This window comes from Canis lupus, chromosome 12, assembly GCF_011100685.1.
Source record: "Canis lupus familiaris isolate Mischka breed German Shepherd chromosome 12, alternate assembly UU_Cfam_GSD_1.0, whole genome shotgun sequence".
NCBI classification, from domain to species: Eukaryota; Metazoa; Chordata; class Mammalia; order Carnivora; family Canidae; genus Canis; species Canis lupus.
The window spans coordinates 72,761,174-72,784,223 of NC_049233.1; the positions used below are offsets into that span (position 1 = coordinate 72,761,174).

The window sequence follows — 23,050 nt, forward strand, 5'->3', positions numbered from 1 at the left end:
TTTCAGATGTTTGTTTCTTTATAAGATGTTCTTTTGGAAAAATTTTCAGAGACTAAAAACATGTTATTTAAGGTCTAAGTTATTTAGATAAAGTATTTTTGAGGATTTCATAGTAGCAGTTTAAAATCTACCAAACCGAGAGGTAAATCATTATCTACATTTTGCCAGAAAGGGGATCAATGATATACAAAGGGATGAAATGATTTGTCTTCAGACAGTATATCAGAGCCGTTGGCAACCAAAAAAACTAGCTCCTGAGCACCCTTTTCCTTATAAACAGATATTACTCAGTAAGTGGGAACCCACTACTTTTACTGTAGCACGTGGACTTAGTGTGGACTAAGTTACCACACCCTTCGGCCTGCCTGGCTGCAGTGGCTACGTGGGCACGTGAGGTTCCCATCGTGCTTTAGCACATGGTAGTAAGTGATCGGACAGTCATTTGTAATAAAACCACTGCTCACCAGAATTAGAGGAAGTAAGTGTTTTTTGAAACAGCGGAGTTTTCTGGATAGTTTAGTTTTGGGTTTTTGCCCGTTAAGCACCAAAAATCTCCCTCCTCGACAGCAGTCTTTCTACAATATATTACTTCCACGCTTAATAGAACGTGCAGGATGTAGTGTACACATTCTTTAACGATTTCAGGTAAACATTTTAAACATAGTTTGTCATGTTGTGATGTAAACCATAGGACTTGTTGAGGCCTGGACAGCTGTTGCCCTGTTATCCGTTTAGATATTTCGTGTCTTTTGCTATCTCCTGGTCAGCCCTGGGCAGTTCCTACTGCTGTGGGCATACGTGTGCTGGCCTCAGATGGCCTTCCCATATTTTTCTCTATCGTAGATGTAGGAGCTCATTGTTAGTACTGAATAAAAAATAGTCCTATAGATGATAAATAAAAGCCCGAAGAAGCCTCTTATGAATGATCTGTGGTAGCTTAACTCATCATGAATGTATGTGGGATTCGGGATAAATGAAGCGTACATTTTTGCAGGCACACATACATCGTTGTCTCCGGTGGGTGACACTGGTTTTCAACTTTGTGCACTTGTCCTTGAAGGGTTCTGTCGAGCTGCCGTGGGTCCCGGGGTGGCCCTTCAATCCTCACGATTCTGGCCGTACTTTTGGGACCAGGAGAACCTTCAGGAAGGCCAGTCTTCCTGGCACTGGAGCCGGCAGGCGGATCACTCAGATGCAGCCGTTAGGTGGGGGTGTGGCCCTAGTGAAAGAGAGGCAGGTGGGGTCCAGTCCCGGCTTTGCTGTCCCTGTGTGACCTCACGCAGGTGCCGAGGGTAGCACACACGCGGGTGCTGCCCGGCGCCAGCTCTCTGGCTTCCCTTGCTGGCGCAGCAGGCATGCCTTCCATGAGTCTGAGCAAGCTCTCATGGCCCATGGGCCCGGAGAGGCTGCCGCGGGGTGTGTGCAGTATGGTGCGTTTTGACACGTGTACACACAGCCAGGCTTTCCTCCCTGACACACTCCGTGCCTTTCACGCCCGCTCTCAGGCGCATGTCTCAGCAGGACTTGGTCTTGGTGGTGGCTGTGTCCACAGCTGCCAGCACAGGGCCTGGAGCATGGAAGACGCTCGAGGAGTATTTACAGAGCAAAAATAGGCATTTTGAACTCTCCCCTTGGGTGGGTGGGTGGCGGCCACAAGAGGGTCCCTGCCTCCCTTGTCTTTGCTATGGGATTAGGTCTCCGCCCCCCTGGGGTTTTCCAGAGTAGTGCTGGCCAAGGTGCAGCCAGGACGAGCCAGGCCCCCCCAGCTGCACCCCCGAGCCGCCGCCCCCTCCAGTCCTGACACCATCCACCCTCCACGCGCAGTCAGGGCACCCTTCAGAGACGGCCGTGCGTGGGGCCTGGGCCCGACACGCTTCCCCGGGGTGAGGTGCATCGCGTGTGCGTGGCCCAGCCCTTCGCTCCTGGCCCTCCTGCAGCTTCCTCTCCTCACCCCTCTTCCCTGCGGCCGCCTTCCTGGCCGGACTGGGAGCTGGGCGGTTGCTCTGTCCCAGCTTGCGGGCGCGAGGAGCCCACTCCGGACGTAAATATGCTGCAGGTTAAAGGCCTTCGCGGAACAGGTGTCAAGCGCCTTCAAAACATCCGTTTACTGATGACGTCGGCACCTCCGCGCCTGAAGGAGCCTTCCTTCCCCGCGAGCCCTGTGCCCCCTCGTGGCCGCCGTCTCTCCGCCCTCCGCTGCGCCCACTCGGGACGCCCGCCGGCTCCTGGATCTGGCTGCACCCCGCGGCCTTGCCTCGGCCACGCTCCGCCCGAGGGGTCCCCGTGGGCTGGGTTCCGAGCTGGGCCCCTGCGAGAGGAGACCTCAGCACTCGGGGATGGTAGCTATAGGCCACACACGTCCTGTTGAAGGAAAAAGGACCGCCGTATGCTTTTGCTCTGACTCGGCAGCTTCCTCTCTGAGATTTGTCCCAAGGAAGAGCTCAGGACGTACTTAGAGATTTATGTACGCAGCTATGACACACGTTTATGGCGTTATGCATCCATGACAAATAACACCACAAGAGAGGATTAACACACATAAATTAAGACACAAAAGTATATTTCAAAAAAGTATCCTAACTTGATAAAGCGCTGAATCATAGTAAAGGCTAGAAATATATACTCTAAAATTGTAGATGTTTTATTTGGAAGATGAGACTATGGGTAGTTTTTTTTTTTTTTTTTTTCCATTTGTGTTGTCTCTGAATTTTCTGCAGAGTATGGCTACTTTTAAAATTAGAAACAAATTTTTACAAATAAATATATTCCTTATACTAAAGCAAACTAGCTTGTAAAAATCGTAATTACCATAAAACCTCACTAAAACTTATATGGCTTTGTTTTAGATTTTGAGGTAATCTAAGAATTTTGATTGGTCCTGGACTGATTTTACCAAACTCCAGGCAACCGATGGTATGTTTTATGAATAAATTTGTAATGTAAATGAAATTGTATCACAATTTATGAAGTAGGTCTTATAAACCTCATTTTACGGGTACAAAAAATGAAGTTTATAGAATAACTTGCTCACTATTTTACTGCTATTAAGTGGAGATTAGAATTTGACCTCCCTCAAGCCTTTCCTTTTATTAACAGTGTTGTACTGCCTAGCATTGTGTCCCTTCTCCCTAGGACACAGCTAAGAGATGTCCCCCTACTAACTACAGCGTGTCTGCACCAGCCAGGCACCAGTTTTCTGAATCTCGGTGCCAATGTCACGGCCTGACTGCTGGGGGGCCCTCCAGGACATCCCGAGTCGGGGCATCCGTACCTACACAACATCCATCACCACAGCTATAGGCTTTCCGTTTCTCACTTGAATAAGCCTAGAGCTGTAGTGTTGAAGAAGAAGTGTTCCCACGCTCGCTGAAACAGTAAGGAGACTTAAGTCTGTGGCACGAGGGGAGAGCACCAGGGCTCAGCTCTGAACACAGCAGACACTGCATGCGTAGCCTGCCAGCAGAAGCAAGGGGTCCATGAGAAACAAGGGGACGAGGCATTTGATCAGATCTTGAGGGGGAGGGAACATCCATCAGGAGTTGGGGTTTTCTCCAAACAGACTCAGCCAGGACGTACGTGGAAGCCCGAGGTTGGGCCTAGTCGAGAGGAGGGCCCAGAAGAGCCTGGTTGAAATCTGGTCCAGGAGAGCATCGTGGGTGGAGGTCCTCTGAAGCCTGGAGACCGAGCCAGGGGGCAGCCATGCCTGCTTCACATATTCACCTGGTGTGTGCATTCATACTCAGTACACACTGGGCCAACCCTGTCCTGTGTGCTGGGGTGGGGTCCGTATTCATTTCGTGGGGTTTGCTGTGTTGAAGGGGTTCCCGTATGTTTGTGTTTTGTAGGAAGGTGCGTGGGGAGGCAGAGATGCCGTGGAGGAGGCCACGGGAGGACCTCGCTGAGGGCCCAGGCCCCGCCAGCATGTTCCAGTGGAAGAGACATTATCTAAGATTTGGACATGAAGCCAGGGAAAAAGAGGACTGCATGTTTTTGTTTTGTCGCTGTCACATGGGCCACTGTTCAACAGAGTCACCACCAGCTGTTCAGTCTTCTCACCAAGTTAGCTCGCTGCCTTTGCTGGTTCCTCTTGATTAGAGCGCAGACGCTGATGGTACATGTTAATTTGTAGGTTTTTGTCTTGTAGAGATACAAATTATTTCTGTCTGATGAAAATAAACCCAAAGGTTTTAATTTCATTGCTCTGTAGGACTTTTTTTTTTTTTTTTTAAGATTTTATTTATTCATGAGACAGAGAGAGGCAGAGACACAGGCAGAGGGAGAAGCAGGCTCCCTGCAGGGAGCCCGAAGTGGGACTCGATCCCAGGACCCCAGGATCACACCCTGAGCTGAAGGCAGTCAGTCAACCACTGAGCCCTACAGCCACAGGGGCCCCTGCTCTGTAGGACTTTAATCTGATTTGTCTGCAACTGGAAATAGCTTATGTGAGTCAGCTTCAGCTCTTGAGTGCCCTTTGCCAGCTTCCCATCCTGGGGGTGCCCGCGTTCATTTACATTGCGTGGGTTGTCTGTTAGCCTTTGGAAATGAGGCTTTGACACTGTTGCGTGCTGGGCGTGCTTTCAGGGGGCCAGTGCTGTTGCTCCTGATTGTCCTGCGAACACTGCTCTCTGCCCAGGAACTGCCCTCCCCACGCCATCCGTGGGCTGTGAGTCCATTTGTCCCTGTCTCCAGAGGGACTGTGGCCCCTTCCCTAGGTGGCAGACAAGTTGAAATGTCTGTGCTGAGGCACAGCACTCTTCATCTCTCTGAGTGTTCATCAGGTGAAAGATTGTGAACCAAGGAACTTCTGGACTTCTCTTCCTCTTTTCTCTACTTTCTCATTTTCCGGTAGCCCAGTGTGTTGGGGTTGGTCCAGCTGTGCAGAGGAAGCTGTTCCTGGAGTCAGGGCCCTGGATGCTTTGTTTCCCAAGCCAGTCTGTCAGCTACCTGAGGGCAGTGACCCTCCTTCCTGCTCTTTCTTTGCTGCAATCAGAGTCTGTAAACTTGTTAGTTCCTGATTTTTCCTTATACCCCTGCCCATCAATGCCTTCGTGTATTCATTCATTCATTCATTCATTCATTCATTCATTCATTCATTCACAAGTACTTGCTGGGCCCCTGGCGTGCCCTACAGAGTGCTGGGTATTGGGGATGTGACGGATGGTGCCATTTGCCCCGAGGAGGCCCACACTAATGGAAGCCATTCCCACACTCCTCCCTAAGGGACATCTGTTTTCTTTCTATAAGCAACAACTATCTAAATAATGAAAATTGCATATATGCATTTATATGTATCTACATATTTGCAGTCATCTTTGAAACTACCTCTAAAGAATGAAAAACCTCAGTAAGGTTGACCCTTCAACAGCACAGAGGTTAGGAGACGCAGCCAGAAATCCACTAATAACTTCTGACCCCTCGAGAACTAACGGACTCCTAGCCTCCTGTTGACTGAAAGCATTACTGGTAACAGTCGGTTAAGTCCGTGTGTTACGTGTATTGTGTACCGTGTTCTTACGATAGAGTCAGCGGGGGAAAGGAAAACGCTGCCACCTCACAAGGAGGGGATAATACGCTGACAGTACTATACCCTGTGGAGGGAAATCCACATGTGAGGGGACCCAGAGTTCAAACCATCTTGTTTGAGGGTTAACTGTATATGTTCTTAGCAGTATTTTGGAGACCTTAAAATGATTCAAAAAGTTAATATCCACAGAACTTATTTTTTTAGGCGTTTCCTTTCACACCACACTGGGTGCATTGAGGGGTGGGTGCCGCGCGGGAGCGCCGGAAGGGGGAGGAAGGCGTCCCCCGGTGTCACAAGTTCCCAGGTCTTTGCTTATCCAAATTTTTCTTTGTAAATGCCATAGAAGAGCACATTGTAACGTAACATTCCTGAGGTAATTTGTGATTCAAAATGTGAGAAATTGGCAGTGTGAAAGAGGAAAAACCAGTACATGTTTAATTACAATAGTGAGCTTTTCACTGCTGGGTGGGAAAGGAGGAAAACATTTGAATAAAATCAAAGCAGAGGCTGAGCCTGACTTCTCCCAAAATAAAGAGGAGAGTGTTTTGAGCAACTCAATGTTGTCACTTGCAGTTTTAGTAGAAAAATGCTTGAAACAAAAATCCCTTTTTATCGGTGAGGGAAGGCAGCCAACCCAAATGTGGCGGAGCTGCCGCACAAATGGGAGCCCACGTCTGGGGGAGCTGCGGCTGGAGGCAGGTTTGTTTCGCTCCAGCTTTATCTTCACGTGTGACTCACCAGGAGGTCGCGCTGGCCAGGCGCTGGCACCCACGGGGCACCCCACGAAAGCCGCGGGGTCTCCTCCCCAGAGAGCTAGAGCCCAAGTCTGTAAGGTTTGCCTCTGGTCCGTTGGTCCGTGAAGCGCGAAGGCCGCGTGGGAGTGGCGGCCTGGAGTTGTGAAGCCTGAGCGGGGCTGCCTTTGCCGGTTGGACCCACCCTCGTTTGCGCCCCCGCGTCCTGTTTCCCGGCCTGTGCCACAGAAAACCCACCCGGCTTCAAACACAGTAACGTAGGGTCCACGCCGAGGCCCGGGCTGTAAAGCCACGTTGTGGTTGGGACGATCATGTTAGGAAGTCCAGTTTCTGCTTCAAAAACTCCTACTTGGTAGTGGTGCCAGGCTAAACGCTCTGCTCGTGATGCTCTACGGTGCTTTGGGGAATCTGGATTGTGTGTTCCCTTGTACTTAGTAACTTACCGACCAGGAGTTCTCTAAAGTTCAACATAAATGTGTGAAATTTATGTCCACTCCATGTTTATATATTTTTTAATATTAATGGCTATTAAACAGATAACTTCAGGTTTTTCAGGGGCCAGTTGTCCATTAACAGAGAGTCCTGTGTAAGGGTACCCTTCCTCAACAGTGTCTGCATTTGTGAGGTGGAGCTTATAGTTTTTGCCTGTCAAAGTTGTTTTAAAGACTGGAGACCAGGTGTTGAGTGCTGTATCGTAGGAAGCGAGCGCACCACGAAGCAGGAGCCCTCTGTGACGGATGCGTCCCCCGTCCCGAGCCTGGAGAGGCGTCCTGGGTTCTCCTGTAGCTGTCTAAGAGGGACTTTTTTGTTTGTTTTATCACTGGAAGCGAAGCCTGATGTGTCTTTCTGATTATTTACTCATTCATTCATTCATTCGAGACAGAGAGAGGCAGAGACCCAGGCAGAAGGAGAAGCAGGCTCCCTGCAGGGAGCCCGATGTGGGGACTCGATCCCAGGACCCGGGGTCATGCCCCGGGCCAAAGGCAAACACTCAACCACTGAGCCACCCAGGCGTCCCAAGCCTGATGAGTCTTACAGAAAACCAAAGGGAAAATCATAGGCCGTTAAGATCAAAGATGTCATCATGGAATTTTTTCTGACCAACAACAGATGTTATCAGCGACTAGAAAAATGTCTTGTATTACGCCTTTTATTATATATAGGATATCTTACTTATTGTATAAAGTACTTTGCTTAGGTTTCCCCCAGATTTTGAGTTCTCTTTCAACTATTTTGTATTTGCATTTCAGAGTGGGCAGTTATCCATTCAAAGTCAGTTACCAACTCACATGTCATAAAAATATGGCATTGTGAATGTTTATGTATTTTTCTTCTTGACACCTTTATTCAGGTGTACTTGATATACAGTAAACTGCAGTTTTTACAGTGTACCGTTTGACAAGGTTTTGCATATGTTCACCTGTCAGACTGCTGTAGGAAAGAGCATTACAGTTCAAAGCCAAGGACCAAGAAAGAATTCTTGAGATGTCTTTGGTGCAAAAAGGTAGTTTTATTAAGGCACGGGGGACAGGACTGTGGGCAGAAAGAGCTGCACTGGGGTCGTGAGGGGTGGCCCATTATTTATATACTTTCAAGTTGGGAGGGGTTAGGGAGAGCGTGAATCTCTAAGGAATTTGGAAGCAAGGTTTCCAGGACCATGGGGGGCTACTGTCTAATAAAACCTGAGTCATGAGACCCTTCAGATGTCTATCAGTGGGTCATATGCTTGGGGGGGGGGGTAGAGATAAAAGAAGTTTCTAAAGGAATTTATTTTTTATTTTTTTATTTTTTTTAAAGATTTTATTTATTCATGATAGACACACACACACACACACACACACACAGAGAGAGAGAGAGAGAGGGGCAGAGACATAGGCAGAGGGAAAAGCAGGCTCCATGCAGGGAGCCCAACGTGGGACTCGATCCCTGGTCTCCAGGATCACGCCCTGGGCCAAAGGCAGGCGCTAAACCGCTGCGCCACCCAGGGATCCCCTTCGAAAGGAATTTTTGTATGTTAGAGTAGACTCACAGGATCCTGGGGATCGGGCTAAGATTGCCAGTTGCCCTCAGCAGAGTACTAACATCCGGGCACCTGAGCTCCTAGAGGAAGGTCCCTCTGCCTGTTTCAAGGACGTGTCAATGGGCTGTGGTGGTAAGGACGTTTAATAATTTCTCTTCTACCTTTGTTTCCCTCATCATTCCCCTGTGAACAATTTTGACCCTTAAATCTTTAAGGTTGCTGAAGGGTGGAAGTTCTCATCTTTTGTAACCTCCTCCTGCTGAGTAGGGGTGTAGAGATGTCCCTGCCTGTGGGTCACCTTGGGTCAGTTGGGGCTTACCTACATAGGAGTTAGGACAGCAGAGGCAGCTGAGTCCACGGGAGACCGCACGTGTGGATCTTCCCCAGTGGAAAAGATCATTCTTTGGCTTGAAGTTAGGGCAGTGAAGGTGTCTTGGCACCAAGTGGAGACATGGAGAAAAGAGCAAAACGTGATTAGAATAACAAAGAGAAAAAGCAGCCCAAATAAGAGTCCTTTGATAGTTGACAAAAATCCTTTACCAGTCCAGGAGTTTAACCAATCATTAAAGGAAAGAAAGAGATTGTTTAAAGCACGAATTTGAGAATTCATGTCAGAAACCCAGAAATCTTTTGTGGTAATCTGGACCGTATATACAGCGCTCTGTTGTTAGGCCAGCACACACTCCACCTTGTGTAGCAGTTAACACATCTAATGCCATGCTGTTTTGTAGAGGATCACTTAGGGCCTTGACCATGGCCTCCTTGAACTGCAGTCAAGGTATTAAGGACAATTTGGTTTTGGAGGGCCATCTTTTGAATTTATGTAATAAAAGATGGTCTGTTGTCACTTTGTAGGGACCAAGAGAGTCCAAATCTAGGGACAATTTCTCTTAGCAAAGTTTTTTGTCACCTCCTGTGGCCTTTTTACCCAAATCACTACCCTGGTATAAACCCTGTATTACCTTCCATTGGGTACAGAGTTTTTTTCTCATTACTAACAAGCCAGTCTTGTGCATTTCTTGGTCCGACTAAACTGGACTTAGGGACTTCATTGGAGTTAAGACTGATAAAATACTTAATATTTGTTTATTTTGCTCTGACTGCTTGGCTGCACAGTCTACTGAATGGTTTCCTTTAGGTTCTAAGGTCTTATCCTCTGATGTCCTTTGAATTACAGCTACCTCCTTAGATAGGTATTGGGCCTCAAGAAGAGTAGTAATCTGGCTCATATTTGATTGGAGAGCTATGGCTTGATGTTAATTCCCTTTCTTCCAAATTGCTCTGTGGGCATGTAGGACTAGGAAAGCATATTTGGAGTCAGTACAAATATTAATTTTTAAGGCTTTGGCAATTGGCAAAGCACGAGTGAGCTCTATAGCATACCCAGCTTTTCTCGCTCCCTTTTCCATGACAACACTGTTGCCATCAGTAAACCAGCTGTCATCTGCAGTTTTGATAGGGGAAGCTTTTACATCTGGTCGACTAGAATGCACAAGATTAATAGAGCACTCTGAACAGTTGTGTTCTATGGAAGTATGATGCTCAGGTCCACACAGAAGGGTAGCTGGGTTAAAGTTTGACAGTTTTTTTTTTTTTTTTTTTTTTAAGATTTTATTTATTGAGTCATGACAGACACACACAGAGAGAGGCAGAGACACAGGCAGAGGGAGAAATAGGCTCCCTGCTGGGAGCCCGATGTGGGACCCAATCCCGGGACTCCAGGATCACGCCCTGGGCCAAAGGCAGATGCTCAACCGCTGAGCCACCCAGGAGTCCCTAAAGTTTGACAGATTTTAAGTATATTTCAGGCATATCTATAAGTATAGCCTGTTATTTAATAAGTCGGCCTCCTGTCATCTGTCATCTGTTGGTGGTCTTTGGTCTCTAAGACATGACACTTTGGACCTGATGTGAAGTCATTACAGTCAGGGATTGTTCCGGAGTGAGCTTTGAGGCTCTTTTTACCTGGAGGGCTGCTATGTGCTTGGCTAAATCCTTTGCCTGGAATTGTACATTAATAGAGGTGGCTTCTGGGATAAATAATCACTTTGAGGGCTGAAACCATCAGGAAGCCCTCTTTGTTTGAGGTCCAGCCATAACAATGTCCTAATTATAAGGAATCGCTGGCAAGTGAGAGATGACTGAGATGACTTGACTCAGGAGATAAGGACACTTGTCCCAAGTGCATCATCCAGTCCAATCATAAAGAAAGTGGGACCATCTGCTATCTCCATAAGCCCATAGTTTACCCCATAGACTGAAGTACGCCCTGGCTTTTTAGGAGTGATGGTGTCACCCCAGCCACAGGGAATCAGTTGGGGTGCTAGCTGGGTTATAGAATTGTGGGGGAATCAATCCCACTTTTCAGCTGTTCAAATAAGCCCGTGGGGTCCTCTTAGGATCCCAAAAGAATAACAAGCAGGGAGATTGTCTATATGAGCTATTGTAGCAGTTTTTCTGAAGTTTACCTCCAGTTGTGTGGCTCAGGCAAACATCATTCAAAGACAACTAGGATTTGATATCCACAAAGATGGGCTATTGAAACATAATTTTTCTCTCTAAAATAACCCTAATTTCCAGAGATAGCCAAATCAGGACTACTTTATTTGAAAAATAAATCCAGTTTTAACAAATTTGGCCTAATTATTTACATAAAGCTCAGCAAGAATAATGATTGATCATATAGATCCTTTAGAATCTGCTTTGCTGGAACTTTCATAAGGAATCTGTAGGCTGAACTTTTAGTAGCTTCTCCACGCCAGAAGCCAAGCCCAGTACTTGCCACCAGACCCTGCAGTACCTGCAGACGTGAGCAGATTGCTCTTCACGAGGTCCCCAAGGTATCCTGGGGTTCCTGTACCTGCCGGGAAGTGACATTCTCTACTCACCTGATGAGGCTTCAGGGAACTCTGTAACCAGGTATCAGGCCAATAGTTCCATGCGGCTTTATGGCTCCAGGTTTCATAAAGTCCACCTCAGTTCCTGATGGCCGTCTGGTCATATCCGAGTCTATGCTTGTCTCTCTCAGATACGATATTCCAGTCAAAGCCTTGGTAAAATAACCAGTGTTTCCGAGGGTGTCCTGTTACAAGGAGAACAGGTTCTTAGTAAAGTTATGCAGCTGACCATGGTCGCCATGGAAGAAGGAATGCTCACCGAGACCTGTTGAATTTCAGGGGGTCCAGGTAGAGAGAAAAGTTAAATGCTTCAATTTGTTCATAAATGCATGCTTTATCACATTTCTATAGTCATAGTAATCTTAAGAGAAGGTTTCCTTAACCCAGGAGAGCAAACATGAGAAAACCAGCGGTGTTTCAAATAAGAGTCATAACTCTTAATCATCTTTTAGGTCATTTAGTCCCATGTTATTGATTCTTGTTCAGGCTTTTGTTTTAATATTTTATTTATTTATTCATGAAAGACACAGAGGCAGAGACACAGGCAGAGGGAGAAGCAGGCTCCCTGCGGGGAGCCCTATGGACTCGATCCTAGGACCCTGGGGTCACGCCCTGAGCCAAAGGCAGATGCTCAACCATCCTGAGCACCCTGAGCACCCTGAGCCACCCGGGAGTCCCTGTTGTTCAGTTTGAATGCAGCTTTACTTAGTTCTGGAAATTCTTACCCATTTCAGTTTTATGATCTTAAAGATATTGAATACCTGTAATTTGTCCTAAAAATCCTTTTAGTGGATCTTCTTGAAGATGAAACTCATTTTGCAAGAGAATAAGAACAATTAGAAATGACAAAAACTCAGAAATGGGCCTTGTTAATGATCTGAGCTCATTATGATGCCGCTGACTAGGAAACAGTTATTTCTGTGACCCCTAACACTTCAATAGCCAGCCTATCAAGTGATCACCTTATACCTGAAGGTAGCATACCAAACACACAAGCCTGATTAGTAAACTGAAACTTTGTTTACGATTTAAATCTTGGAGAAGTCTGTTAAAACCTTGGAAAGTTTTAAAGCACATGCCTAAATAGGGTTAGTGATGTTAAAGACCCGATAAAGGCAAAATGTAGAAACTGGTTTTTCTGGGCAGGCAAAGAGAAAACAACTATTTACGTTTTCTTATCAAGAGTAGACCAACAATTCAAGAGAACTTGTCTTTTTGAGCAGAGAGAAAGCTGACTTTCAGTCTTCTAACCCTTATACTTTAAAATCCATTCACTTCAGCCTTAGCCCATCCTGACCACACCTAAAATTCCTTTCCACGGATTTCCCTTCACAAACCTTCCTCAACTTTCCTTTGCATTCAGAATTTATCCCACACCATCCCATACCCATTTCTTTCCAGTCAGTCTGATTTAGGACAAAATTGCTTTCTTTTACTTCAACAAAAATACATTCCCATTTCTTATATCTTTCTTATACACAGAGCTGCTTCCCTTATTCCCATCAGTCTTAATTACATTTAGCAGAATTTTAACTCTTAGAAACTTTGGTCTAGGGGATCCCTGGGTGGCTCAGCGGTTTAGTGCCTGTCTTGAGCCCAGGGCCTGATCCTGGAGACCCGGGATCGAGTCCCACATCGGGCTCCCTGCATGGAGCCTGCTTCTCCCTCTGCCTGTGTCTCTGCCCCCCTCTCTCTTTTTCTCTTTGTGTCTTTCATGAATAAATAAATAAAATCTTAAAAAAAAAAAAAAGAAAAAAGAAACCTTGGTCTCCAGTGAAAACTAAATAGTAACCAGTTGTGACCTGTTGTGAACTGTCACACCAGAACTCTCAGGCGCCAAATTTTATGAACAGGTTAAGCACAAAGCATGTTTACCAGCAGATTCCAGCATCCTTAGTTCCTTTGCAGTAAGACGTCAAAAGCACAAACTGACGTCCAGTAATCAATGCTCCAGCACCTTATCCCATTTGGAAAAGACCTAGATGTCCAAAGACTTTAATCCCACTTACCATCTAAGCAAAACTTTAAGGTTTCAGGTTACCAAAGACTTTGAAAGGTATCTTAATAATTACCCATGAAGACTTTGAGACAATTAACCATATTTTTAGTCATCTTTTTACTAACAAAATGCAACAGAGATCACATGAGCTTATTTGATCTTCAGCAAACCTCAGTAGAATAAGTTTCACATTTAGTGCTGATAACTTTAAAGACACGTCTATCTTGATTAAACCAACAGTTAGTTTAAAGACCAAATTATTTCCACCTGAATCCTCCCCATTGTCAGTTTTTACCTGAGACACTGGTGGGGAATTCTGACATGGGCAGTGTTAAGTCCGGGGGGTGCTCTTCTTGCTGCTGGACAGTGAGGGGCGAAGGACCGAGGATGGACTAGAAGCCAGCTATGCAGGCCACACCGGGGGCTGCTGCGGGAACGGGGGGTGAGGGGGAGGCAGAGGAGGCCCGGTGCTGCCAGAAGGCAGAGAAAGGGTTCCTGGTTCTAGAGCTCCTCAGCTCCGTACTTTCCTGCCGATAAGGGGGAGTAGGCAGTCCATGCCAGGCCAGAGAAGACCGGGAGTTTGGGCAGCTGCCGGAATATTCCTTACAGCCCCCATCCCGAGGTAGACCAACCACAGTTGGCTCCAGTTACAGCCCTGAACCTGGGACGTGAATGAGGGAGCAGCCCCCACATCTGTTAGGAGGAGAGACAGTGTGGGAGTCCCCTTCATCTGGAATGGAAACAGGATGGCCTGTTGCCTCCAGGAGTTTACTGGGAGGAGGCCTCCTGAGATAATTATCCAGTGTGTCGGGAGGGAGTTTAGCCAGACACGTTTGGGCAAACCCATTCTGCCCTGTTGCCCACAGAGATCTGACGACAGATCCTCCCGAGGCCAAGTCGTGTTACAGGTCATCGGTCCTTTCCTAAACTTGGCAATCCTAATTGTTTCCAGTGGTTAAAAGGCATCCCAAGGAAGAGTCCTGCTGAGGCCAAGCCCCCAGAGAAGGAGGGGGGGTCTATCACCACAATCCCTCGACTCCCAGGTGGCGTCCCTTGCAGGATATGTCAGAGTTTCCATGTGTCCAGAGTGACTGGAGCATCCCTCAGAATCCCAACGATCACCATCCTGCCTACCATGAAGGAGGATGTCGGCATCCCTCTCCCTCCCTGTCGCATCCTAGGCTGCCATGGTGCCTGGGGGATGGACTGACACACTGCTGTGTCGTCCCATGCCCTGAAGGCTGCGTTATTGCCCGTTTTAACCATGGAAAACACTAGGGAAGTTTTAAGACGGGAAATTACCCAATTTTGTAGCTTACGTAGTTAGCAGAGGACATCAACAGAAAACGGTAGAGAGAAATCCGTCATGGTCTAAGCGACATTCCAACACATGTAGTCTTTATAGCCAACTTCCCTAAGAATTGGTCCCTGGCTGGGTTTTAATTCCATCGGGTACTGGTTTCGGCTGGCTCCCAGTGGAGGTCCCGCGGCCTGAAGGAGCTAAACCGAGCATGTGGAGGGGGTCGCATTAGATCCGTCAGGAGGGAACCTCACACCATCCTGCTGGCTTGGTGGCTGTCCCGTGCCCAAGACAGACTACTCTGTAGAAGGACAGGAGTACAGAGAGAGCATCAAGTTTCTGGGTCTTATTACCATCCCGGCCGGGGAACTAACTTCTAGCCCAAAGGCAGGCTTTGTCCCCATAGAGGAGCCATGGCTAGAGGATCGCCGCACCATCAGCGTGAAAGTGTTCCAGTAAGACCATACTCCTCCTCGGGCCCCTGGTATGAGAGTAAAGGAAGAGGAGAGGAAGTACCCAGTTTGCACCACGGTGCAGAGTCCGGATGTGACTCTGGACTCAAAGCCCCACCTTGGGCGCCATATAGATTTAGTTAAGAACATTAGGGTTTGAAGCCAACAGCCAAGAAAGAATTCTTGAGACATCGTTGGTACAAAAAGGTGGTTTTATTAAAGCGCAGGGACAGGACCGTGGGCAGAAAGAGCTGTAGTGGGGCCATGAGAGGTGGCCCATTATACTTGAGAGGCGGTTAGGGAGAGTGTAAGTCTCTCAGTTTTGGAAGCAAGGTTTCCAGGACCTTGAGGGGCTAGCTGTTGTTGGGAAGAGGTCATTTATTACCACCTAATAAAACCTGAGTCCTGAGACCCTTCAAATCTTGGGGGGTTTAGAGATAAAGGAAGTTTCTTTTTTTTTTTTTAATTTTTTAAAATTTTTATTTATTTATGATAGTCACAGAGAGAGAGAGAGAGAGAGAGGCAGAGACATAGGCAGAGGGAAAAGCAGGCTCCATGCACCGGGAGCCTGATGTGGGACTTGATCCCGGGTCTCCAGGATCGCGCCCTGGGCCAAAGGCAGGCGCTAAACCGCTGCGCCACCCAGGGTTCCCATAAAGGAAGTTTCTAAAGGAATTTTTTTATGTTAGAGTAGACTCACCAGGGTCCTGGGGGTCGGGCTAGATTGCCAGTTGCCCTCAGCAGAGTATTAACATCCAGGCAGCTGAGCTCCGAGAGGAAGGTCCCTCTGCCTGTTTCAAGGACGTGTCCGTGGGCTGTAGGTGGTAAGGACGTTTAATAATTTCTCTTCTGCCTTTGTTTCCTCCATCAAAATCATTATCACAATTAAGTAGTGAACATATACATCACCCCAGAAGTTTCCATTGTGTAAGTCCCTCCTGCTGCCTGCCCCGCACCAGATCTCACTGCCCGCTCTCTGCTGCTACAGATTAGCCCTCCTCCGTGAACCAGAATTTCATACAAATGGGCTCTTTGGTGTGTATGCCTGTTTGGTCTGGCTTCTTTCACTCAGCAAAATTATTTTGAGAAACATAGACATTGCATGTATCTATATGGGTTTTAGGTTTTCAAAATTAATCCTACCTGAGTTCCTAGATGGGAAATATTACTTCTTTGAAAACTATTAGCCTTGTTTTTTAATTTGGTTGAGAAATCCTTGAATAATAGTCTAAATACAAATCTTAGCAGATTACTACACTGAGCGGCCCTCGTGAAGGCGGGCTCCAGTGACTCGCACTTTGGTAAAGTACCTCTTCGTCTTCAACACTGTTCAGGCTCCTAACCAGTAGGCCATGCTCCGTATCTTAGTTACCGGAGTGTTTTGAAAGTAGAGAGTGAATGTTGAATCTTGTCTTGTGTCTTCTTTAAGAGGTGTTGTATATCTAGTGGTCCTGCCATAATTACTAATTTATTTTTCTTTCCAGATCCTTTCCAGGAGTTCAGTTATGGGCGTGAGAGGTTTGCAGGGGTTCGTGGGCAGCACCTGCCCACATATATGTACAGTAGTGAACTTCAAAGAATTGGCGGAGCACCACCGAAACCAGCACCCCGGCTGTACGCCGACCATAGTGGTTGATGCCATGTGTTGTCTCAGATACTGGTATACTCCTGAATCTTGGATCTGCGGTGGCCAGTGGCGGGAATATTTTTCTTCTTTGCGGGATTTTGTTAAGACTTTTACCACTGTTGGCATCAAGTTGATATTCTTCTTTGATGGCATGGTAGAGCAGGAGAAGAGAGATGAATGGGTAAAACGAAGACTCAAGAACAATAGGGAAATTTCCAGGATTTTCCATTATATCAAATCGCACAAGGAGCAACCGGGCAGAAACATGTTCTTCATCCCATCGGGGCTGGCCATCTTTACACGATTTGCTTTGAAGGCCTTGGGTCAGGAAACTCTGTGTTCCTTACAGGAGGCCGACTATGAGGTGGCATCTTACGGCTTCCAGAATAACTGTCTTGGGATTCTTGGAGAAGACACTGACTACTTGATTTATGATACTTGTCCCTACTTTTCAATTGGTGATCTCTGCCTGGAGAGTCTCAGTACTGTCATGCTCTGTAGAAAGAAGCTCTGTGAGAGTCTGAATATCAACGTGGCAGACCTTCCTCTTCTGGCCTGCCTACTTGGCAATGACATAATCCCAGAGGGCATGTTTGAGAGCTTTCGGTACAAGTGCTTGTCTTCCTATACCTCTGTAAAGGAGAATTTTGACAAAAAAGGTAACATTATCTTAGCTGTTGCAGACCATATATCTAAAGTTCTTCACTCGCATCAAGGTGAGAAAAAGCTAGAAGACATGTTACCTTTGGGACCAAACAAAGCTCTTTTTTATAAGGGTGTGGCATCATATCTTTTGCCAGGACAGAAATCTCCATGGTTTTTCCAAAAACCCAAGAGTTTAATATCTTTGGGCAAGCAGGTGGTATCGATGAGTTCAGACCCTGAATGCAAGCAAGGAGTTCCAATGTGTATAGACTATGGATCCCAGCAAGGACTTCCCATGTGTACAGATCCTGAATCCAACCAGGGATTTACAGATCCTGAATCCAACCAGGGATTTCCCATGTGTACACCTCCTAAATCCAATCAAGGAATTCCCATGTGTACCCCTCCTGAATCCAAGCAAGCAGTTCCCATGTGCACCGACCCTGAATCCAAGCAAGAAGTTCCCATGTGCACAGACCCTGAATCCAAGCAAGAAGTTCCCATGTGCACAGACCCTGAATCCAAGCAAGAAGTTCCCATGTGCACAGAACCTGAATCCAAGCAAGAAGTCCCCATGTGTACACCTCCTGAATCCAGGCAAGGAGTTCCTATGTGCACAGACCCTGAATCTAGGCAAGGAGTTCCTGTGTGCACAGACCCTGAATCCAGGCAAGGAGTTCCTATGTGCACAGACCCTGAATCCAGGCAAGGAGTCTCCATGTGCACAGACCCTGAATCCAAGCAAGGAGTCCCCATGTATACAGACCCTGAATTTAAGCAAGGAATCCCCATGTATACAGATCCTGAATTTAAGCAAGGAGTCCCCATGTGTACAGATTCTAAATCCAAGCAAGGAATTCCCATTTATATAGATCCTGAATCCAAGCAAGGAGTTCCCATGTGCACAGACCCTGAAATCAAGCAAAAATTACCTCCAGGGGCAGACCCTGAATTTAAGCTAGAAGCACTCATGTGTACAAACCCTGCAATTAAAGAAGACCTCGTGAATATGGAGCCTGAAGTCAAACAAGTAACCCTGGTTTCAGACCCTGACATACTAAAGGTATGTAGATGTGCCCACCCCAACCTGGGTATCATGATTGAAAATCTACCCATTATGGATTTGCCAGTGAATATTTATTGACTGTCGCAGTTAAGGCACCGTGGGGACACAATAGGACCCCTGGCAGTGTGTTAGGAAGTATGACCTAGTGCCCTGGGAGTTCACATTATAAAGTGTGTTTGATACTCTGCATGCCTGTTGTGGAAGAGAGCTCTCAGAATTGGAAGAGAGTGAGCAGTGAGGGTTACACACAGGGAGGAGTTCCTGGAGAGCTAAAGTCCGCCAGACCTTCACGGGAGCTGCAGTTTGTAACAGGCAAATTGTTGTTGCTTGGGGCTTGTGGTAGAGCAGGAGGCTGAAGCATGGGGTCTGAGGGGAGACCTGGGAGAGAGGTTGGAAAATGTGGAGTGAGGCAGACTGCAAAGATTTCTGTGCCCCAGCAGCAGGGGGGCCTTCATCCTGAAAGAGATGCAGAGCCTTGGGAGGTTTTTATGGAGGGCTCCTGTTTATAAGCCCCGTTACGTGTGAGGTTCTGTGCTGGGTGGGTCCCCACACGCCTCAGGTGCTCCTGACAGTGTCCCCATCTTCCATCCAGTCATGCAAGGTACAAACCTGGGAATTCTCTCTCCGTGTTTTATGACTGTCCTCTCCTTGTCTTATTATTTGTACCTGTTCAGTTAGTCCCACCGCCCTAGTGTAAGCTCTTTTCTGGATTACTCAGGAATCTCTGACCACTCTTCTGCATAGACTTTTTGCCCCTTCCAATCCACTTGTCATGTTGCGTGCAGAACTAATGCCCTTTGTTGTGTTCCATAGCTCTCCCAGGAATAGAGACAGTCGCCTTAGGCAGGCTGTGGCCTGCCATGCCCTCACCACTGCCACCTCTCCAGGTGGCCAGTCCCTTGTCTGTCATGGCCCCAGAGGTACTCTCCTGCCCCCTGGAAGCCTCCCCTGCCCCTATGCGAGTCTTTTCTGTCACAGTTGGCTGGTCACCCGCTCAGAGATGGCCCCTGACCATCCATGGTGTAGTGCCTGTGGTGGCGCACGTCTCACGGGGATGTCCTGCTGGGGACGGTGCTGTGAGGACACAATCTTATTTGTTTTGGTCACTGCTGAGCCCCTTTTTCCTGCACACTGTGTCTCACAATAGTTGCTCACCGAATCTTGAAGGTGGTATTCCCTTTCTCGTGTATCTTTGGGGCCTCTTCTTTAGCGACTTCTTCCTCCCTCCTGCACGATGACATGGGTTCTCCTGTCTTGAAAAGTCTTTCGCCTCTTTCTCTATTGCATACATGATAACAGATAAGCTAATTTACTAACATAAGAAATTACAGTTAAAAGTAGGATGTGATATATAGATTAAGAGAGTTACAGGTGAAAAAATATTAAGGGGTTAAAATTATCCTACCTGGAAGCATCTTTAAGTGCTTCATAGAAGAAAAAGAACATGAGCTTGGAGGAATTTGTCAGGAGCCACCCCACTCCCAGACCGTGTGCCTGGCTCCAGAGGTGGTGCGTGATGTGGACCCTGGAGGCCCCGTAACAGCTTGCTGAGGGACAGGACGGGGAAAGGCGCACAGAGCAAAAGTGGAGCATGCAGGGTGCCTCACTGCCTCCGGGGGGCGGGGGGGGGGAGGTTCTGCTTTCAGCTGCCTAGGACTGCTGATAAGCACCAGGCAGCATCAGCCACCACCGTGCACAGCACCACTCTGGGCCCTCTGCTTTTTCTGTCGTGACCTGGCCCCTGCCGGTTCCCAGCTCACACCCATTTCCCGGCTGTGTGTGGCCTTGCCCACGTCCACTCTGGGCTTGGGCCCTTCACAGCCCTGACTTGCATTCGCCACACCAACAGGGCCCGTCCTTGGCCTTCCCTCCTGTGCTGGACACCCTGACCATCTCCTCCAGTTTCCTGCAGAGGTTCTGACAGATTGGTCAGGTCACAGAGGGCAGCAGCGTGTGTATCATGAAAGAATTTAGGACTTAGTTTTTATTATTTATTTTTAATTTTTAAATTTTTAAAAAAGTTATTTATTTATTTGACAGAGAGAGGGCACAAGAAAACAGAGTTGTAGGCAGAGGGAGAGGGAGAAGCAGACTCCTCGCTGAGCAGGGAGCCTGATGTGGGACTCAGTCCCTGGACCCTGAGACCATGGCCTGAACCAGAGGCAGATGCCCAACCAACTGAGCCCCCCAGGTGGCCAGGACTTGGTTTTTATACACAGTGAGGAGGTATTGGATATCTTTAAGCAGGGGTGGGATGTGATCAGGTATTTCTTGAACATTGGTTATCCTGCAGAGAATGGACTCATGTGGCTGTTGCAGGAGCCAAGGTGGGGGGACAAAAGAGCTAGAATTAGGACAGTGGCAGTGCAAGTGGGGAGGAAGAAACGTCCAAAAGTAAGTCTTGCTACGGAGGTAAAGGTCCTGCTATCTGGGGTGGATGTTGCCTTGACCTAAGGATGGGCGGGGAATGGTTTGACAGCAGATAGCTAGGGAAGACCCATGTGATGCTTAGAAAATGAGCCTTGGTTTCCATTACTGGGCAGGAGACCGTCCTCTGGAAGTCATCCTACTGTACGTGGTGATGGAAACCCTCCAAGGAGAAGACTGTGTAGGAGGGAGCTTTAGGAAAAATGCACTGAGAGGGAGGGGAATGAGGCACCGTGACCCCCCGCAGAAACCCAAGGAGGCAAGTTTCAAGAATGAGGAGAGTAATAACCAGGAGTGTCAGGTGCTGCAGAGTAAAGTAGAATTGGGGCTAGGAGGCACTTAGTAGGGTTTGGTTCCTGAGAGAGCCATTGTCCACAGGGGCCTGGTGGAGGTCAGATGGCCAGGGTTTGAGGAGTACCTCAGGGGCAAAGGCCGGAGTGGGGAGTGATTGCTCCTTCAGGGAGTTTGGCAGTGGAAGAGCCATGGGTGAGGAAGAGGGAGGAGTGTGGTGGGAGGCCTGTCTGCAGGGGAGGTCGGCCATCTGGAAGGGGTAGATCGCATGTCGTCTACACGACAGCTCTCCCGTTGACTAGAGTTGATGATGGCTCTGAAAACAATTGTGAAGTGTCTTCAGTTCCCTTTCCATTTTTCCTTAAAATTTGTTTGCAGTGAAGTCTTCTAGTCCTATCAGATGGGTAACCCCAATTCCAACATGTATTTCAACCCCACACCGTCCCAGAAACCCTTAGGTAGAAGGCTGTAGTGCACAGCAGTTATCCTGGGCACATACCACAGCCAGATATCTATGTTTTGTCCATAGCAGGATATTTTAGAAAATCAGTTACATTTTGAGAGTAAATTCTATATGGTTTCCATAATGTTGAATAAGCAGAATTATTACATTAGAATGTTTGGATGAGGTGACTGTGTTAAGGTTTTCCAAGTGTGGAGTGCTGTATAGATCTGCAGTTAAGGGCAGAGGTAGAAGGTACTTATTAGATGATTCTGATCTAATTAGTGAATTAAAATTGCAATTGTAGAAAACTTATCTGAAAAACCCCATATACACCCAGGAAGGAATGTTACATCTTAAATTCTGTACAGTTGCCAGAACTGAAGTTTTCTTGGTAGGGTGAATATAATTTATTACAACTTCCTAGATATATTTGTTAAAACACCATCTCTCTTAAAATGAAAAAAAGACTCAGAAATGGAAGAGGGAATAGGAAAATAAGTCAGAAGCTATTTTGGCTCAAAAGGATCATAGAAGTTGTAACTATAGTGTTTCTGATAGATTTAGTATCAAAAGGGGCACATGGAGAAGTAGGTCGTTGCCAGTGGTCTTCCATTAGAGTATCAAATGACAACCCTTTAAGATCTTTTTACAAGTATTTTTTAACCTTCCTGACCTTAAAGTTGCCGGCTTGTCTGCCAGCTTGATTTCAAGAAATTTCAGCAAGGAGATAGACAACTTATATGTGTGTAGCCTCGTGACAGTGGTGACCCTGGATCATGTGCCGAGCTCTCGTTAACCATTTGCATCGACCCATGTAGTCCTCAGGATAGTTCTGTGAGGGTAGACCTGGTGTATATCTGGAGAGAGGGAGGAATGGAGACAGGAAGACTCAATTCTACAAAAATGAGTCAAAGTAACTAGAACTACTTAAAAGTAAACACAAATAGAACAACGGTTCTCAGAGTTTTCGGCATTCCAGGTTGTCCTAACACCACATTTTAATATATGCCTTTTGTGCAGACTGTTTGGATTTGAATTTTGAGTGGTGATCTAGGTAAATCGATTCCTGCAGTAATAAGAATGTTCAGGGAAAAGACTTGTATGTAGGCTGTTACAGGCCTTCTGATCTTAGCTCCTTTTTTAATGGGAAAGTGGGATGCAGCTGAGTCTCATCGGGGGGTGTGCAGCACACAGTTTTGGTCCGATAGGAATTACTGAACAGGTGAGTGACTGTGACACAGTTTCTGATCCCAGGGAGTTTGGCTTACTGGGGGAGATGAGACAAGAGAACTGCTATAGGGTAGATGAGGGATGAGCCCCATAGGCCGGGGGAGGTGAGTGGGATTGGGAGCAGAAGACAGGGTGACACTTGAAGTGGAGCCCACGTGAGGATGGAGAAGAGTCAGGTGTTCTTGAGAAAGCACGAAGGTGCTCCACTGTGACTGGTTTCTAGGAGGTGGACTGGTGTAATGGGAGGAGGCCACTGGAGCCTTGAATGTTAGGGTCGTCATTCAGGTGGTCTGAGGAGGGTAGTGACCTGACGGGATGTCAGGGAGAGGGCAGACTCGGGCTAGATTCAGTTAGAGCCTTTGCTAGTGGTGCTTG

At 47.3% G+C, this 23,050-nt stretch overlaps 1 protein-coding gene and 1 long non-coding RNA gene across 12 annotated transcripts in view; one reads left to right on the forward strand and one right to left on the reverse strand.

Annotated features, from left to right (window-relative positions):
- The window catches only part of FAM120B (family with sequence similarity 120B), a 90,403-nt gene that overhangs the window by 2,386 nt on the left and 64,967 nt on the right, over nucleotides 1-23,050 (forward strand). For 7 of the 11 annotated variants that reach the window (XR_005368188.1, XR_005368189.1, XM_038555027.1 and 4 more), the window contains exons 2-4: nucleotides 3,560-3,723; nucleotides 3,846-4,111; nucleotides 16,429-18,279. The exons of 1 other annotated variant lie outside the window; for it this stretch is intronic. Coding sequence is in view for 8 of the 10 variants with exons in the window: in XM_038555027.1 (XP_038410955.1) it covers nucleotides 3,959-4,111; nucleotides 16,429-18,279 (2,004 nt within the window). In the remaining 2 variants the exon portion in view is untranslated. Of the gene's footprint in view, nucleotides 1-2,498; nucleotides 3,375-3,559; nucleotides 3,724-3,845; nucleotides 4,112-16,428; nucleotides 18,280-23,050 lie in introns of those variants that run through there. 3 more of the 11 variants (XM_038555028.1, XM_038555030.1, XM_038555031.1) reach the window with 3 other exon arrangements.
- On the reverse strand, nucleotides 470-2,117 carry LOC111098415. Its single transcript, XR_005368190.1, has 2 exons — nucleotides 1,952-2,117; nucleotides 470-1,219 (listed from the first exon to the last, which is right to left on the reverse strand). It is a non-coding gene; the product is annotated as an uncharacterized LOC111098415 (long non-coding RNA).